General features: G+C 46.5%; 1 protein-coding gene across 6 annotated transcripts in view; it reads left to right on the top strand.

Moving 5' to 3' along the window:
• TET1 (tet methylcytosine dioxygenase 1) overlaps positions 1-18,619 on the top strand; it is a 69,539-nt gene that overhangs the window by 9,734 nt on the left and 41,186 nt on the right. For 4 of the 6 annotated variants that reach the window (XM_027900838.1, XM_027900840.1, XM_027900841.1 and 1 more), the window contains exons 2-3: positions 7,353-9,399; positions 15,195-15,245. In XM_027900838.1, the coding sequence (XP_027756639.1) occupies positions 7,477-9,399; positions 15,195-15,245 (1,974 nt within the window). In that variant the 5' untranslated portion in view covers positions 7,353-7,476. Of the gene's footprint in view, positions 1-7,352; positions 9,400-10,133; positions 10,194-15,039; positions 15,096-15,194; positions 15,246-18,619 lie in introns of those variants that run through there. The other 2 variants (XM_027900842.1, XM_027900843.1) reach the window with 2 other exon arrangements.

Raw genomic sequence — 18,619 nt, 5'->3', positions numbered from 1 at the left:
GTGCCTGGCTAATTGCAAAGTTGAGCTGGGGTGGAGCGGTGAGGGGGAGGCAGGGGCACCCCTGCGGCCGGGCTCGGAGCCCCGCGGGTCGGGCCGTTCCGAGGCGGGCAGGCTGGGGGTTATTCAAATGCAAAACGTCGTCTCTTGGCCGAAAAAGCGAAAAAGTCCGGTCTCCCTGGCTGTGCTGGAGCGTGTTTGCGCTGCAGCCAGAGCCTGCCTGGAAAAACTCGCCAGGCAAGAGAAGCTGCCTGCAGCCTGCGCGGAGGGCAGGGAACAATTAAAAGGGTCCCTGCCCGGCCGTAGGGCCCCCGGCCAGCCGGAAAAACCCCGCAGCCCACCCTCACCATAAAAGCGGCGAGCGAGGGCCGTGCAGCAGCATCCCCCTGTGGAGGTGCCGCTGGTGTGCGGGACTCGGGGAGCATCCCCGGTGTGGCTCCCCGCCTTTGCCGCGGGAGAAGCCGGACGCGTCCGGGTGGGCGCTGCGGGTCCCCGGCGCCGCTGTTGGGCTCGGTCCCATTGTCTGCGGCCCCGGGAGGGCTCCTGGGGCTGGGGGGGCACGGCCAGCGGCGGGGCCGGGCCACGAGGAGCCGCTGCCTCGCACCCAGGAGGGCCCTGCCTGCCCCTTCCCTTCTCTCCTTGGGGTCCTCCTGCCTGCACTAAAGGGACCGCAGCCCAGCGGGGCCGTAGCCTCCCGAGTGCTTCTGGGCGCTGAGCACCCGTCCGGCTGCTCTTGCAGCTGGAGGAGAAGAGATGGTGGTCTTATGCCAGCTGGAGGTTTGGTGCTGCGGGGATGATCCCTGCCGTGCCCGTGATGGAGCCAGGGGAGAAGGGTGTGGGTCGCCGAAGGGGTGAGGAGAAGGGCCGAAGCGGCTGCTGGGAGGCAGGAGCAGCGGACCTTACCAAGGTGTGGCTGGGGGTGCCCGGGCACTGGCACGGGCTGCCTTTGCGGAGAGACCAGGCGCAGCAGCACTCAAAGGAGTCGCGCCAATCGTGTGCCCAGCCTGTCCTACACTCAGCCAGCCTATCGTGCTGCCCCCCAAAGATACTTAAAGAGCAACGTAGTCCGCATCACTTGTATCACGGCCTGTATAGCAGCTGCCCAGGGTGGTGAGACGGTATTCCTTTAAGGGGGAGAGGGGGATGTGCGATGGGCATCTGGAGCAAGGCACGAGCGCATCGATGTCGGTGCATACCCTGGAGTGAGGAAGGCAAACGGGCCACGGTGGCTGCACCAGCGTGGATGGGGCCGAAGGGCTCTTGTTCTAGAAACTATAATACAGTGATGTCAGAAGTGGGCAAAGATTGCAGTGTTAGGTATTTAAACATGACCGAGCCGACTTCTAGGGTAAAGGTCTCTTTAAAATTAAGAGACAATAGAAAAACTTGTGAAAATAATAATAATAAAAAGGCCTTTATTATTTCCAATTAATAATAGTTTTTCCCAGCTGCGCTCAGTGCTTTTTAAGGTACTCTTATGGAGAAGGTTATTCTGTTCTGGGAATTGGGAAAACTTCGTGTTTAGTCTTGGTCTGGCCCAAATGGGGCAAGTTGCCTGGTGTACCCGAACTGTAAAGGAGAAGAAGTCTGGTTTATACTTTTCAGAGACCGTTTCTCCAGCAGCACAAGGTGATTGGGAGGGGGAGGGGGGGTTGCTCTTGGGATGAGGCTCAGTCCCTCTGGACAAGAGAGGTTTGTTTTCAGGAAACAAGGGCAGGCTGGGTTGCACAAAGCAGGTAATAGGGGAAGAATTCAAGGTGAGATGTACCAATGAACTTTGATATTTATGGTTTTTGTAAGACCTAATTTTTCCCTGTGTAGTAATTCAAAATCCCCACTGATAGTGTTTTATTATGACTGGCATGGGACCCTGGCTGTTAAAGCTGGCCTAAGCACTTCCATCCTGCTTTCTGTTTTCAGATGCTTAAAATTTCAAAACACCTTTCAGGCTGAAATTTTCCAGGCTTAATCTTTGCCTGAAGGTTCTTCCTTCCACCTCCCCCTTCTTTTAACTGAGTTTGAGATAAGGTGATTCAGTTAGTGGTGCTGATTTTTTTTTTTTTTTAAAGAAAAGGCAACCCCCCCGAAGAATGAAGCCATAATATCAAAAAGAAATGCAGTGCTTTAAACAGCATAAATGTGGAATTGGAGAGGCATATGACTAGCCAGGGTGTTCTGTTTGTTTTGCTTGCTTGTGTTTTTTTGTATTCAAAAGTACCTGGTGTTCTGGTGGAAGGAGCTTTCTTTTGGTGAGGCTTTAAAACTGACTTTATCTCTCTTCACTCTTTAGTGTTCCCTTTGGCTGCAACTGCACAGAGGTTAAAGCAAGCCCGTGCTCCTGCCTGGCTGCACATGTGGCGTGAGTCTTCACAATGGGTATTTGGTGCGAGTTGTTTGTCTGAGGCTTAATCTGATTTTGTGGTTTAAGTGTGTGTGCTTCCTTGCCACACTTCTTCTTTCTTTTTTTCTAAGTGTTCCAATAGAGCCTTCCCTAAACCAGGAGGGCTCTTTTTTTGTGGTATGGTATTTTTTTATCTGTGTGACTCAGTGTGCAGGCTCCAAGGTGCATGAAGTCATGACACTGCAGAATGCTAACCGGGCCATCTCTTGCTGGATTTACATCAGGGAGGGGCCCTGCCTTGTCCTCCGGGCACGGGGAGACCTTCACGGCCAGAGAGGACAAACATTTAGGATGAAGGCCGTGGTGCTTGGTCTGCTCAGCATCATCCTGTGGTGCTGATGTCAGTGAGGAAAGGTTGTGTGCCTTTGTCTGTGAGAAGCTGAGGGGGCATCCTGCAGTGCCTGTCCCACGTCTGTAGTTATGCTGCTGGAAAGTGTTGGCTTAAGTAAAGGTTTAATATATGTGGATGAAATATATCTGGTTGCCTTAATAGTGGCACAGTCCTGTAAGGGAAAGCAGCAAACCTTTCTGTAGTAAAATGGATGGGGAGGCCTCTGTGGAAGAACTGTGTATGAAATAACTCATGGTACTGAAATGGCAGATGAGAAGTTTCATTTTTATTTCTTAGCCAAAACCAAATGAGTATTCAAGGATTAAAGAAGGGGGAAAGGGAAAACTAAAGCTAATTCTCTTCTCCTAACCCGTTTCCCTTTTCACATACAAAGTGTTGCACAGAGCAATGAGTAGGTGCAGGGAACTGGGCTCAATGGAAAAGAAGGCTGGCTTTGGTGCAGCTGGGAAGAACATGCAGGTGATAGGACATGATCCTGAAAGACTGAATAAAGCTTTTGCACCTAACATGAGGGGCAGATGTTTTTAATGACTCTCTTCTCTGGTATCTTTTGCTTCTTCCTCTAGAGCATTTACTGCCAGAAGATGAGGTGCTTCTCAATTCTAAGCTGTAGATCTGAGCTCGTGGAGAACTTCTAATCACATTGTGGCCCTTATTGCCTGTGACCTGTGTATTATGGCTTTTTTGAAAACTTAGGGTCTTGTTTCCCCGAAGGCCCAGTTTCAGGGGACTTTTAGAAAGATACCTAAACACTGAAACAAAATGTATGTAATGAGTGCATCTGACTGTAGTGAAGCCAGGTGACCAGTGAAACTAGAGCCTGCTGGCTGTGTCACTGTTTCCCCATGCAGTGCTGTTTGTTCAGGGGTCACCTGCCATCTTTTATGATACCATAAAAAAAGCTCCTACCATTTTTTATGAGGACACATCTTTTATCTTTTAACCCCCTCTCATCTTCTGTTAAGAATCAAGTTACATAATAGAATCTTGGTTGACATTGCCTCTAGAATAAAAACTTGCTTTATTGTTCTTTTATTCCTTTGTGTAAAGGGAAAGATTTTAGTGGTGTTTTTGTTTGTTTGTTTTTTGGGTTTTTTTGTTTGTTTGTGTTTTTTTTTCCTAGAGCCATTCCAGCAGTATGAAGTTAAATTCCCTAATTACTTTGTAGACAAAATTCTCATTATAATTGTTTGGAATTGTGACCAAAACCAAGACTAAAAGATTTAGCCTTTGATTAGCTTTTTAGCAGTATTTGTTGAGGATTATAGCAGTCAGTGGAATCGTTCCACATTTATTACCGTGAAGGAGCAAAACTCAAGCAACTGGCCTTAAAACCAGCTTTCATTTCAGCTTTGCACATGAATTAGAGGAGCTAAGTGGGCTCAAGTAACAAGCAGCTTTGGGATGCCCTGGTGTTATCTGGGGCAGTTCCTGCAGACCCCCCGGACCTGTCACCCCTCCTAGAGCTGCCTGTGTCCCCTCTCAGGGAGGGCACGGCAGGGCCACCTGCTTTGGCTGGCAGGAGAAAGCATCCAAGGCAGTTTGTTCTCTTCCAAGATGACAGAAAAATGCCAGCCATGAACTTCATGTTTTATAATCCTGTTCCATCCACATAGATATTTTGGGAATATAATTAATTCCTTGCTATGGAATATGGCTGATACGTAAATAAAGCCATTTGTTGTCCTTAAGAAGTCACATGAGACAATTTGTAACTGCTGCAGATATCAACACAGTAGTTTGAACAAGGGAAGGTAGAATATTTCCTAGCGTAGCAGAAAACAAAACTTGAATACCAAGCTTGTGTTGACCTAATAATTTGGTCCTGGTTGTGGAAGAGTAAACAAAGAAATAGCAGTGTAACTTACTTTTATTAGACAAGTTATTTAAATGATGTTAGACTGCTTTTGTCTAGCTGTTAAGGTGGTTGTGGCAGACTAGTTTTCATCAAGACCATGAGCTTTTTTAAAGGGGAACAGAGATCTTTTGCTGACAGGCATTTCTCCCAGGAGCTGGCAGTCACCTTGGGGGTGAGTGCTCGGAGTCCCAGACAAATATAGCTGAAGTCAAGTACTAATAGAAGGAAAAAAAAGACAGCCCCCCCCCACCACTAATATTAAAAAAGTCTTTTAGGGGTCTGTTCAGGTCTCTTCTGAAAAACCTGAAGTCACTCCAGTGACAAAATTAAAACAAAATGCATAAAACTGTTAGCACTGTGCCCCTGTATTGTCATCTCTTAATGTGACAAAACCTTTGCCATCTATTATAACACAGCCAGGCAATTTCCTACAAATACCAGCATTCTTTGCTTAGCAAGCAAAAGGGGAATCTTCATCCACTCTGATAGCATCTGATTTTGGCCCAGTAAAGAAGCAATGCTTTGGTGATGTTAGTTTTCTACACTCTTGCCAGACAGGTGTGTTTCTCTGTGTTAAAACAAACAAACAAACAAAAAAACAACAAACCACTGAATCAAAAACAACCAAACCAAAAAGCCCAGGATGATCTTGCTACTTCAGTCCTGAAGCAACCATTTTGCAACTCTCAAGTCATGCACTCATGGAATGGTTTGGGTCAGAAGGGATCTTGAAGGTTGATGTGTTCCAACCTCCTGCCATGGGCAGGGACACCTTCCACTAGCCCAGGTTGTTCCAAGCCCCATCCAGGCTGGCCTTGGACACTTCCAGGGATGGTGCAGCCACAGCTTCTCTGGGCAACCTGTGCCAGGGCTTCCCCACCCTCATAGGGAGGAATTTCTTCCCAATATCTCATCTAAACCTGCACTCCTTCAGCTTGAAGCCATTCCCCCTTGTCCTATCACTGTCCAAATGCAGTTAAAGACATACTATCATGTACTTGTAATAATTTTTAAAACCCACCAGATTGTTATAAATTAAGCTTCTGGTTGATAATTTTGATGGTCATGTTTCCACAACAGCAGCAACAACTGCTTATGCAGAGAAGCAATATAAGCAAGGCATTATATGCATTCAGTATTCTCAAAAATCCAGTTGCTGTTTCCATTCCAGCCCTCCTGTATTCTTTGGTCATCCTCCTCCTGCTCCAGGGCTGATAAAGACAAAAGCCGTTATCTCTTCAGTCCCCCTCCTGATTCACACATTCCCCTGTTGCCTGGCCTTTGTTGTTGTTTCCTTGCTCTTGTGGTGGGTTTCCTGACCTGCCACTGTTGTGTAGCTCAGCCACAGATGCTGCTTGTGTAGCCCTCCAGGCCATCCTTTGGAACGAGGAGACCACAAGATACTGGGGAGGCTTTTTGGAGCTGCCACCAAGTATTTCATGAAGCTGCTGATGCCCTTTTTGATTCATGGATGGCCAGTAATGGCCATGTCCCCCTTCCCCCATGTGTCTCCAGAGAAGGGAAGGGGAAGGAGAGTACTCAGATCACCTGCAGTGCAGTGTTGGATTTGATTTACTGTGTCAGTATCTGACCCAACTTTTATAGAGTGCTTCTGTGGGAGCTGTTCAGGTCTCTTCTGTGACCTCTGAACCTTTGCCCACAACCATAAACAACTGCATATGTCTCCTTGATCTCTCCAGGTTGGATGTTTTGCTGTGATGGAGGAGGGCTGCTGTCCAGCTTGTCTATTGTGTGTTTGGTGGGCATTGTTTTCTAATCTGACCTTACAAGTGTGTTTAGCCTTGCCTTGAACAGCAATGAAATGGCTCTGAAATGGTATCTGTGTGAAAAACCTGCTGTCTCAGTAATCACTTTCATCTGATCTGTGGATAACACCGTGTGGCGGGTGGGCAGCTTGCTCAGGGCTGGGACAGCCAGCAACAAGCTTGCTTAAGAGAGCTGGTGGCCCTGTGTGTTGGCTGTGCCAGCGCAGCCCATCCCCTTAGCAGGACAGTGAGCTTCTCTGGGTGCAGGGCTCTTTGATTTGGGCATAAGGGATTCAAAGGAATGTTAGCAAAGGGAAGGCACCCTTCTGCCTGAGACTAGAGAGCCTCTGGCTCTGCTGGCTCCCATTTTTAGGCTGCCCTTGTCTACCTATCTGGTCTATTCCAACAGCTAATAAAGCTTTCAAAGCCTTCCACAGGTACTTAAAAGGCACCACGTGCTTTAAAATGTGTACTTATGAGAATTACTTTACTTTAAAAAAACCAACCCAACCCACCTTGAAGGAAAGTGATTTGGAGGGCAAGGACTGCTGTATCTTCTGAGATGATTTAGTTGTATTTGGGGAACTGGGGGACTTGTGCATTGCAGTTATGTTTGGGGGCAAAAGCTTGGGACAGATGTGTGGTGGATTTTTTGAAGGTAAATAATTTGGTCATAGCAATGTAGCAGAGTCAAGGGCAGGGGTAGTTAATGAACTGTTAATGAACTTGAGAACTTAGAACTGTCATAAAGCAGTAAATGTGTTGCTGCTTGGTCATTTGAGCTCCATTTATTTCTGTGTGTTAAAGGCCTTTGCAGTATACTAATATCTTCAGAGCTTTTGTGTGAATTGAACATAACGTCCAATACTGATATTTCTGATTCTCCCTCTCTATTTTTAAAATGACCAATGTAATATATGTGCACCTTTTATTAAATACAATCATATTAATGCTGTTTTCTCTCTTTTTCTGTTTCAGAGTTGGTGCTGTATCAGCACAGAGAGCAGCAATGGGAGAGTGCAGTTTTCTGTTGAAAAGGTCTCTCAAGAGCTCATGATTCTTCTTCCGTTTCTCCCCTTAACATTCCTACTGCTCCCCAGACATGGCTCACCACGCGAGGCCTTCCAGATCAGTCAAAAAAGAAGAGCTGGGCAAAAGGAAAACTAATCAGGGCAAAAAGAAATCTAGCCAAGTGAGAAAGAAAACCTCAAAGACTTCCACGAAAGCTGTCAGTTCTGGAAAAGGCAAAAAGCCGGCGCAAGAAAAAGATGTTAAGAAAAAACAGCAAGAAAATAAACCAATCATGAGCTCTTCAGGTAGACTTCTCAGGAGCAGTGTAACCAGAACCTTGTCTGGAGCGTCTTGGGTGAGTTTGGAGAAAGCTGACAATATCCTCTTTGACAGCCAGGATTCTTTCGACATCAATGGCTTTACAATGTCCCTCCGTAACCGACCCTTCTCCCATAGATTGTCCCAAACTCCAGTGATCGCAAAACCCAAGAAATCTGCAGTCCAGAAAGGGCTGGAAACAAAGGAAAACCATGAGCAAGGAGACCTGGCAGGAGTAGAAGAGAAAAACAATGAAACATGCGAAGTGGTTTTGAAAGAAGATTTAGCACAAGATGAGTTGGCTGCTCTGCCAGTAGAAGGTTCTCCCTGGAGTGCAGGTGACGGGCCTGCTGTCCCGTGTGCCAGTCAGGACAAGGAGGTAGAAATACCCGAAACAAATGACTCTGCTCCAGACGGTTGGGTAACTGATGGTACGGAAGCATCAGGGGTGATACCTAGGCTTGAAGGCCTGCCCTGTGAGCAGATACCCAGTGCTCTTGACATGGGTAGTTTGGCTGAAGCATTTGTTGATGGTACTGTGTTTGTGCTTCCAACTTTTCCTTCCGACTCCATAATCACCTCTGAACCTGAGGTGTGTGGGTTGACTCCCTTCGATGTGGTGCCCAGCAGTGAAGAGCCTGACCCCAGCTCTGCTGATACCTCAGACCTCAGCTCAGCAGTACTGGCACAAGAGTCAGTCACTCTTGCCACATGCCACATTGAAGCACAGTTGAACCTGGTGCTACCTAGTGAAGAACAAGGCTCCAATTCTGCAGCTATAGTTACCTCGGAGTTTAACTCACAAGATTTACTAGAAGATGCAAGGTCGCTTGCAGAGTCCTGCTTGAAGGCAGGCTGGGGTTTAGAATCTGAGAATAAAGACATTGGTTCAAATTCCAGCTCTGTAGCTGCCACTGAATCAAATTTGCTTTTACATTTTGGAGGTGGAAGCTCACTTGCGGAATCCCCCATGAGACTGGTTGTGGATTTTGTACCTATTCCCAAAGAATTTGACCCAAATTCACATTTGAGCTGTACAAGAGAAAAGTCAGAGTTTGACACAAAAAACGTATTTACAATATGTGAATCAGTCTCCAACACCTCTTTAAACAATATTGAAGTGGAGGACATAGAACAGCTTGTTAAATGTATTGATGCAGAGACATTAATTTTGAATTCATGTTATGTCCCCACTTTATCTTCAGATTTAGAAAAAAGCACGGTCAATAAAATACCTGGTGAAAGCTCCGGACAGTTCTGTGAAGGTTTTGTTTCGGAGTTGCCTTCAAGGCTGGAAATCTCTGCTCTTGCCTCAGAAAAAGCCATAAATGCAGATTTGCCAGCTGACTCAAGACTGCAGCATAATGATTATTCATCACAGCTGGGAAGTGTTGGAGTAAGCCTGAATCTGGTTCAGGACAACGTGAGCAACAGCACTGAAGCAGTTGAGGCCTCGGGGCCATCCTCTCTTAAAAATCCAGCTGGTGGTTGCCCTGTTCCATATTCATCTCTGCTGCCTATGCTGGAGAAGAAGAAGCGAAGGCGCTGTGGAGTGTGCGAGCCGTGCCTGCGCAAGACCAACTGTGAGGAGTGCAGCTGCTGCAGGAAGCGCAAAACCAGCCACCGGATATGTAAGAAGAGAAAATGTGAAGAACTGAAAAAGCCGCCGCCGCCGCCGGTCGCGCTGCCTTTCGAGGTGAGCCGGGGGAGTGGCGACTCAAGGCGCTCTTTGGAGGCTTGAGGTTCACCTTCACGTTCTGCCCTGGGAAATGCCGTCCCCACTGTGCAGCCCTAGAGGGTTCAGGGTTACTGTTGGAGCCAACAGGTTGTACAGCAACTTCCCCTTGTCATCTGGAGAGGTGTAGCTTAGGGTGAGCTGGAGTTATTCTTGTTCCTGCTTTGTAGATCCATAGAATCAGAGGTAAGTATGGCTTTAGCTCTGTGTTCAGGATACTGGCATGTTGGCCAAATAATGAATTAATTGGAGGGCATGAAGAGATGAGAGATTTGAGTGCAAAGTGTGGGGAGGAGGGAGATTGAGGGGAGTCCTAGGAGACTGAATTACTAGAGAGAGTGGCGGTATTTCAAAATACTTCAGGCTAAAAAGCAAAGGAAGGCAGGCTGTTTGCTCTTTGCTTCAGTTGAAATAATCTGCTTGTGATGACAGATTTGATGGAATTAAATTTGTAAACTTCAGGATGAAATTGTAGCTGCATTTTCCCCTTTCGCAACTTTCTGCCTTTCTAATGGTCTGTTCTTCTGTTTCTCTCATTTCACTTCTCCTGCCTCTCTCCCTTTGTCTTCTACCACATGCCCCATACATACTCTCTTTCTCTGTGTTTCTTACCCATTTTTCTGATCCATCAGCCTTTTATAACCCAGGTCATTACTTTTGGAACAAAGAGGAGGGGAAAAGACAGTCTGTATGCCCTTGTGATAACAGCACTGACCTTCTGAGGGATTTCAGTTCAAGATCAGGCTTTAAATCAGGTAAGTAGGGAGTTGAACGTAGATTTCCCACATCCCAACTGGATTCCCCGAGCTCTGAGCTCACTGTTGGCAGTGTTGGCCTCTGCACCGCCAGGTCCTGCTGCAAGTGTTCTGCTTCATGTGATCCAATCCTACCTGAACCTCAGAGGGGGAGAGGCTGTCTTGGGAGTTAAATCACTGGGACATTTGCCTTGGGATGTGGGAAACTGAGGTTCAAGTCTCTGCACCAGCATGTACTGTGAGTGGAGCAGCCCACACTGGGGAGAATGCACCTGCCAGACCTTTCTCGGTAGCAATTCCATTAAAGTGGTGTGTTCTTGGAGCAGGTAGGAATTCCCATCAGCTGCAGAGATCTCAGGAGAGCTCCTGGTCTCTCTGCTCTGGCCTGTGCTTACCAGGGTTGGCTGTTCTGGTTTTAAGGCAGGCAAGCAGAAAGAAGAGCCCCACAGCAGTGAAGGGATATGGTACATTCCTCTTTGTGGGGGAAGTATATTTTAGGATGTAGTGTTTAGGGAAGTAGGCTTAAACAGCTTGGCTCAGAATTCATTCAAAAACCTCTCTCTGTCTCAACTGCTCCTAAATGCTCTTAAAAAAAAAGAAGGCAGGGGAGGGGAGGGACAGCTGTGTGACTTGATAGATATTAAAACAATGAAGGTGGTAGAGACTTAGCCTGACTTTTTACAGCAAAGGAGGAGTGACATTATGTCCTTTCGTATATTTAGTCAGTAGGACTGAAGAAGCTCATGGGAGGGAATTGGTGGAGCTGAGGTAGGAAGTGTTCTAAAAGCCATGTTTTAAAAAGGGTTTTGGCGGGGTTGTTGAAAGGAAGCACTCCAGCTTTTCTGTCAACCTTTGTTTTCCAGGCTAAACATACTTCTTTTCTTGTTGCTCAGGCTGACCTTCTCCTTGCAGATTAGCTTTGCCCCTTCACCTTTGTCCTCTCCGGGCACTCCTTTTGCTTTCTTTATGACAGATTCCTTGTTTTTATTCTTTTCTTTGGCAGCTTTTATTTTGATGTGCTTTTATTTTATTGGACTGGTCACATTCTGTACAGTGCATGCAGAGCTGCACCAGAGGCCTCCCTTTCTCGTTAAATCTTGTATGAAGTTTCAGGGAACTGCATGGAGGAAATGAACTATTCCTGACATTTAAGAACATGTCAGGTATTTTCTTATAAAACTCTATTTGAGTGAAACCTGCTGCCTTTGCAGATATTCCTAGAAAGAAGCTTTGCCTCATTTCTAAACTCCAGAAACTGTGCTCTGAGAAAATGAGAGCAAAGTATTTCTACGATGTTACGTGAGCTCTTTAAAGATGTTGAGATCCACGGGGAGGTGCTGGGGGATGGGGAACACTCTGGTACTCTGTTCAGCAGCTGTCCTTTAGATAAGATTGCAGGGAATCCCATTGTGTTTTCCCAAACTGGTAGCACTGGGACTTGTGTGACAGTAATGAAGGCGGCTGGGGAAAACCCCAAACTGTGGGTCTCTGTCCATGGTATAGAAAGTGAACGTAAATAATCCAGAGAAGTGGGGTTGGCTTCAGTGTGTTCCTTGCTCAGGAGAGTCATGCATCTTTCTCATGGTGGTGGAATGTGAGCATTTTTTGGAGGTGATTCACTGGGAGGAGAGTGTAGGGGATGGACATGCTCTGCGTGAGCATAGTTTAAATGTTGGTGTTTTGCCTTAAAGGGAATTATCTCTTCTCATTCTAACTAAAAAATGCACAAGTCCCAGTGAAGTCAGTGAGAGCTCTGCATTAAATGGCTATATAGCCAGTGCAGAGGTTGGCAATGCACACGTGCTACTTATGAAAGTGTTGCTTTTCCTTGAGGACTTCCATGGATTTACAGTTCTAGGGAGTAAGGGCTGGCTGGTAAGAGCTGTGCCTGCAAACTGAAGGGTGTATTCCAACCCCCCTGCCTGTGTGTGCACAGGCACTCCACCCTCAGAGAGTATCAGTTGTGTTTGGAGCTCCTATTAGGTGACTGGTATTTCCATTAATTCACACATAATCCAGATGAAGATTTGAAAACTGTATTGGACTTGAAAAATATCACTTAAAAATAACATCCCCGTAAACCTTCAGTGATATTTTACCTTCCTGATTGTAATGGGTTTTGCAGGGACGTGACATCATGAAAGTTTGGATCAAGTATTGTGGGCTCCAGTTCCCAGCCCCTGTGTGTGGCAATATTGTTCCATGGAATGCCCCTTCTTCCTGAGGGGTTTGCACCGGGGCTGTTTGGGGAGGAGTTGGTAAAGAAAACCCCCGAAATATAGGAGGTAAAACATTATTTTTTTGCTTATTGAAACTTTTTGAAAGAGCAGCCTAGTAAATGTAAGCAGGGCTGAGAGCACGTGTTGGGGGGAGCTTCAGTTTGTGTGAGGTAATTGTTGGATTTAGTGGGACCTGTAGTCAACAAACGGACAAAAAAGCATCAGGCCCCTGAGTGTGAGTTTGCTGGGTTGCCCAAGGTGTCTCCAGACATCTTATTTAATAGCTGTAATCTGAGTAACATGGGATATTAAATAACAATAAGGGCCTGCCTGCTTGTGGGTTTTTAACACGCTGCCCAAACCCAGACATATTTAAAAAGGATGCTGCAATTCAAGTTGGTTGGGAACTTTCCAGTCAGCCATTCCTTGAATGGAAAATGCTGATTTAACAGGAAGCTTTCACGGCTACTATCTGTCCCCATGCAGCGATCTTTGGGGGAAGCTTCCCAAGGTTCCAAATGAAATTCCTGCTTAAAACTTAAAAAGGGGAGGAGAGTTATTAGAACAGCTTGGTGGTAAGGGCTTTTTGCCTGATGCAGAACAGGGGCTTGAACTTTGGTCTCCCACATTCCATCTGTCTGCTCTTGATTTTTTTTTTTTAAGGGTTTTGCTCTGCTTTGGAACACAACTAACTGTTGAAATCTAGAAAAAAAACCCCCAAAACCCAAACAAACAAAAATCAAAAAGCAAAATGGAATTCTTGTTTTTCAGCCAGGCCTAGCTATAATGAAGAAATTTAGACTTTGTGGTATTTATTTTACAATAGACTCCAGAAATATGGAAGCCACTTGAATTTTAAAATGAGTGCATAGAAACACTCCTGGAGTGTGGCTCTTGAGTTGAAGGGGGAAGCACCAGCTGGGGGAGTTGGAGGTGTGTGATGAGCAGAGCTGCGCAGGGGCCAGGGCAGGGAGCTTGCAGCAGGGCAGTTTACTCCTGTTTTACACACACGCTGTGGGGGTGGAAAATAATTGACTTGTGCTACTTTGGTATTCCGTGATACTGGGTGTGGACTCTAATGCAGCCTAAATTACAGTGAGATGGATTAGTTTGTGCTCTAGTTATTTTTGGAGGCTGTATTTAACAAGTTCCCTCTTCACCGCTCCTTACTTTCTGTGCTGGTCTTTAAAGCTTTTATGGGGAAGTTTTTATTTGAAGAGGCTTCTTTCTTTCCTTGTGTTATGAGGATCCATCCTAACACAAGGGAAAGTACTTGAGTACTCCACAAGGAGGCCTGAAACCACTGTCTAGTGCACACACTAAACTGGGGACTAAATCAGAATACCAGGTCTTAGGTTTCTAAAAAAAAAAAAAAAAAAAAAGATTTTTTTTCTGGACTCTAAAACAACTTGAGAAGCCAAAACTGCAAAGAAGAATCAGCTCACTGTGTGTTCTTTTTTTATTATGCATAAGGACCCTTGCAAACTTGGGGAAAAAATTACAAATCAGTACTTGTATTTTAGCTGATCCTAAATCCTAACTGCATCACTCTGGTGCAACAAATGAGGAGCTTAGATATTGGGTAGCATCAGACGACAGAGATGGGCAGCGGTTTTGTCTGAACTGATCCTCTGCAGGAGGAGCTGTGTGTCCCTGCCTGGGATCTGCACCACAGACCGGCCAGGGAGTGCATTGCAACTCAGCAGCAGAGGCAGAGAACAGGTTCAGATTGCAGTCTGTAGCTGATGAAAAGATGTTCTTATTGGGTTGGTTTGTTTTTTTGTTGTTTTGTTTGTGGTTTTTTTTCCCTTTTGTTTAGTGTACAGCTGCATGGCCAGCGTTCTGGTTTAGATGTCAACTGCAGATGGTTTCAGTGAATGCCTCAGTAGCTGCAGCGTTAGATACGCTGGGATTTGTTTGTTGTCCCTAGTTAGCGAACGTCTGCGATCCGGGAGGGCTCGGTGTGACCCGTCCGCCCTCCCTCTATCCTTGTTAACGTGGAGCGGTGGGAAAATAATGGCCCTTGGTGTTTCTCTGGTGGGCATTTCCCGCTGTGATGCCTCTGCAGCAGCTCGGTCCTGTCGGAGCCGTGTCTGTCCTGGGGGCCGTGCAGGCGGTCCGGGGCTCCGGGCTGGCACTGTCGCGGTTGCCCGGGCCCGGGGCAGCGGGCCAAGGCGTTCCTTGGCAGCCGCTCGCCCAGGTGAGCGCCGGCTCCTCCCGCTCGCGGGACGCTCCGTGCGGGAGCGCGGCCCGGAGCACGGCGGCGTGCGCGCTCCCGGAGCCGCGCGTGCGGGTGCGCGCGGCCGTGTCCCCGCCTGACCCCGGGCCGGCCGCGCTGCCCGGGGCGGGAGGCCCCGCGCGGCCCGGGCCGCGCGCGCGGGGAGGGATGGTGGGGGGCGGCCCCGGCTCCGCCCCCGCGGCGCGCGGCGGGTCCCGCGCGGTCTGGCGGGAGCGCCTTTGTGGGCGCGCGCGGCCGCGGGGGGGCGCTGCGGGGCGCGCGCTCCCGCGGGGCCGCACGAGGCGCGCGGCCGCCGCTGCGGCAGGAAGCAAAGATGGCGGGGCCGGGCCGGCGCCGTGAGGGGCAGCGCGGGGCGCCCGCGATGTGAGGGCGCCGCGGGGGCGGCGGACGGGCCGCCGGGAGCCGCCGCCGGCCCGAGCGGGGGCCGCGTGTAAAGCACTCCGGGTACTGCAGAAATACCGCTGCTCCTTAATAAAAAAAGCGGAGGTGTCTTGCCTGCCTTTGTGACCACAACTTATGTTCTGCAATTTGATGTTTTTTTAGGTTCTAACAGAAAACAAAAGGCCTCAGAGGAGGAAGCAAAGAGTTTTAAAGGTAACCGATGATTGCTTTGATATTTATCCCCTACCGTTTTGAGCAGCATTTTCGTGTCATACAGCCCAGGAAGCCCAAGGGTTAAAGGCTGGGTAGCGGCGCTTTCCAGCTATTCAGCAGATTAGCTAATTTTAAAAGCACAGAACATGTCCTTTCGCTCCTCTCTCTCTCTCCAGCATGTTGTAGACATATTTGAACCCTTCTGCACAACTCTGCATTCCAAAAGTTTGCTTTCCATCGCCTCGAAGGGTCCCTTTAATTTTCTCTGTTCCTAGTTTCATACTTCCAGAGGTAACAGGCAAATGTTTTTAGCATACAGGTTTTACGGCATCTGAAATTTTATGTGAGAAGTCAATGTTATAATGCAAGCCGAGTTAACAAAAGTGGAAATTTTTATGCTTACTTTAATGTAGTTTTGATTTCCTTTCTTCTATTAAACTTTACAACACCTCAGCTGAAACTGAAAATTCTGTGTATTTACCACAACCTCCAGTTTCACATGGTAACATGTTCCTTCCACACTCTTTTAAGATGGCTATCCCCTATGATAACAAAAGGCTGGCGTTTCAAATGGAAATGTCTTAGGTTTTATAACAAAACACAGACTTGCTACACTCATGGCTGATTTTTTTAAAAAAGAAGTAACAGGTAGCACATTGATATTGCATCTTTCAGTTAATCTTTAGAATATTTTGAATAGAAATAAGTTGTTAATTGTATTGTTGCAAAGTAACATGTTGGAGGGTGGGGTGGTGCAAGTGAAATGGATGGTATGTGATAAGATGAAGGTAAGGAAAATGAGAAAAAACGTATGTTAAACTTTGTTGAACTCTTTTACCAGCTAAATGTAATATAGTTTAGTGTTGTCTTACTACACTGAAATTTCAGAAATTACTGGGCATGGTGGATTTGATAAATTTTGAATGATCTGTAGTGTAATTTTACTTGAAAACATCCCAATATCTTACCAGTTTTGTTGTCACTTTTACACATGACAGAAACTTTGGTGAGACAAACCAAAGTTAAGATGAAGTAAGGAGCAAATAACCTTATGTGACTTGCAGGTATGCCCAGCCTCAAGGGCGTCTGTCTCTTCATGTGGGAGCAGTAGTGCAAACCTGTATGCTGACAGTAACTGTGGTTGTACAACATTAGCAAGTGTTTTTTGTTCTTGCAGTAAGTACATTAATCCATTAAAAACATGAGCATTTTCATTATGTTGTGGGTATGCTTTTAATTAGTGCTGCTCTTGTCCCACAGTGCGTAGGTGTAGCTCAAACTCGGAGCATTTGCTCATTCTGGTTTATGCAGTTGATGGTAGGATGCAAAACGAGGGGTGTTTGGAAATGAGCTGTTCAGTGTGTAGAGTGTTGTTGGAGTGGCACCTGCTCTGTCAAAGGGTGCAGAACGTGTTTGTTTTGGTCACAGCCACACAGGTTGTGCTGGGTGTCTGTCTGCACTTGGGGTTCAGAGCTGCGTCTTGAGGTTTTCCTCTGGACTCGATCTTGCCTCTGTTTGGGATTTGATGGCCCAGCAGGTTGCTATGTAATATGATGCTGCTGTTCCTCTCCTTTCCAGAAAGCCTTCAGAAGAGTTTTTTCCCCCTTGCCTCGAGTGGAAAGGCTTGGCTGGTTCTGGGTGTGTGCACAGTATCCATGTCAGCCGTTGGACTTGGGTTTATTCCTGGTTTGACTTTTCCTTTGCTGAACTGATTCCACAGTATTTCCTCTGGTTTTAGGTGCTGTTCTTGGTGTTTGCCAGTATTTGTTTTTGTTTGGTGATGCTGAGGTGTATTTCCTAAGAGTTGGATCACTTGCATGCGCTGAACAAGACACGGTACCTCTCAAGGCATCTCCTTGGGTTGGGGTTGGTAGGGTTGGTCTTTGTTTTTGGAGGGGAGGAAGGAGTTTGGACATCTGAAGTTACATCACAGCTCTGACAGCTGCAGTGAACTTGAAGAAAAGCCACATAACTTCCAGAATTCTTTACTAGGGCATTTTAAAAAATGTGACATTCTGGTCTGTGACTCTAACCTGGCTTCTGTTCTTGCTAGGACTGCCGTGTGAAGGGGTATTGTCTTACCTGTTGAATTATAACTCAAGTGCTTGATTTAATGATTGGTAGTGATTGAGGGCATCTGACCAGTGATGCTCTCAAAATATCAACACAATATCCATTTTTTTCTTTGTATTTTCTTTAAGTGGTGTTCTTAACTTTCCTCAGGAGGAGTCTGTAGTATTTTCTTCCAGTAATACATGTAGTTAGTGTTTTTTCTAATCCTCTTAAGTTTTGATAGAGACACGTTTATTTACTTGAACGGCTCATGTTCTTTCTAGTTGTGCTGCTTAGGACCAGCATATCCCCAAATTCTGTACAGGCTCAAAACAAGCAGTGGTTTCCTGCTGAAAATGGGTTGAACACATAGAGAAGACTAAAAGTGATACATAGTATTATGCTGTATATTTTGTTTTCTCTTTACACTTGTGTTTTAATCCTCCTTTCTTGTCATTGGAGGAGTCATTTTGGAATTTTTTTCGTGTCATAAATACTGCATTAATTCTCCATGTTTATTTTGAAAGAACATGTGAAATATTCATCACTTCTAGCAAGCAAGTGCTCACTAAAGAAAGTCTTTGTGAGCTCATAGTAGTGGATAGGAAGGAAGGAATATACTTGGTTTCCTTGGGGTTTATATTGCGGTTTGTTTGTTTTTTTTTTTCCAGACACTAATTTTATTCCTGGTAATGGAAAATCTCTATGGAAGGGATTCATACTTAAAAATTCATTTGCCTTCATTTCCAAAGGGTTATTGTACCCCCTGCTTTATTTACCATCTTTCTTTTAGCCCCTTCCTGGTGTCCTGGCTCAGTTTGGGCAGGGCAGGGCACCTCCCCCTAAGGGTGGGGAAGTGCTTGCAGTCACTTGCAAGTTCATCAACACAGAGCTCCGAAGAAGGGGACAGTTGCCCGGGGCATCGTGTTATCAGGGAATCCACATTCACCACGAGTAGGCAGCAGTGGAATCAGTAAGGAAACCCCACAGATCAGGAGACGGGGAAATACAGCCCGGGCTCTTCCAAAGCACTCTGTGCAGCCAGGGCTGCCTTTGGGATGGCTGGGGGTGTTTGCTGCCCTGATGGAGAGCTAAAAAAAAAAGTAAGAAGAAAAAAAAAAAAAAAAAAGGGAGGAAAACAGAGGGGAAGAGATCCAGAATTAAATATGCAGTGCTAAGTGAGTTTTGTGACTGCAAGGCACAGTCTTTGTTCTCTGCCTGCCTCTGTTTATGCATAAACACTGCAGCGGTGACTGAGGGGCCAGGAGAGTGCAACGATGCTCAGGCTCCGTTAAATCCCTGCACTTTAAGATGAGCCAAAA

This window comes from Empidonax traillii, unplaced genomic scaffold (genome assembly GCF_003031625.1).
Source record: "Empidonax traillii isolate 1590-97213 ecotype Southwest subspecies unplaced genomic scaffold, ASM303162v1 scaffold754:size369281, whole genome shotgun sequence".
Taxonomy (NCBI): Eukaryota; Metazoa; Chordata; class Aves; order Passeriformes; family Tyrannidae; genus Empidonax; species Empidonax traillii.
Note: the sequence above shows the minus strand (reverse complement) of the source record. Positions and strands in the feature narration are given on the sequence as shown.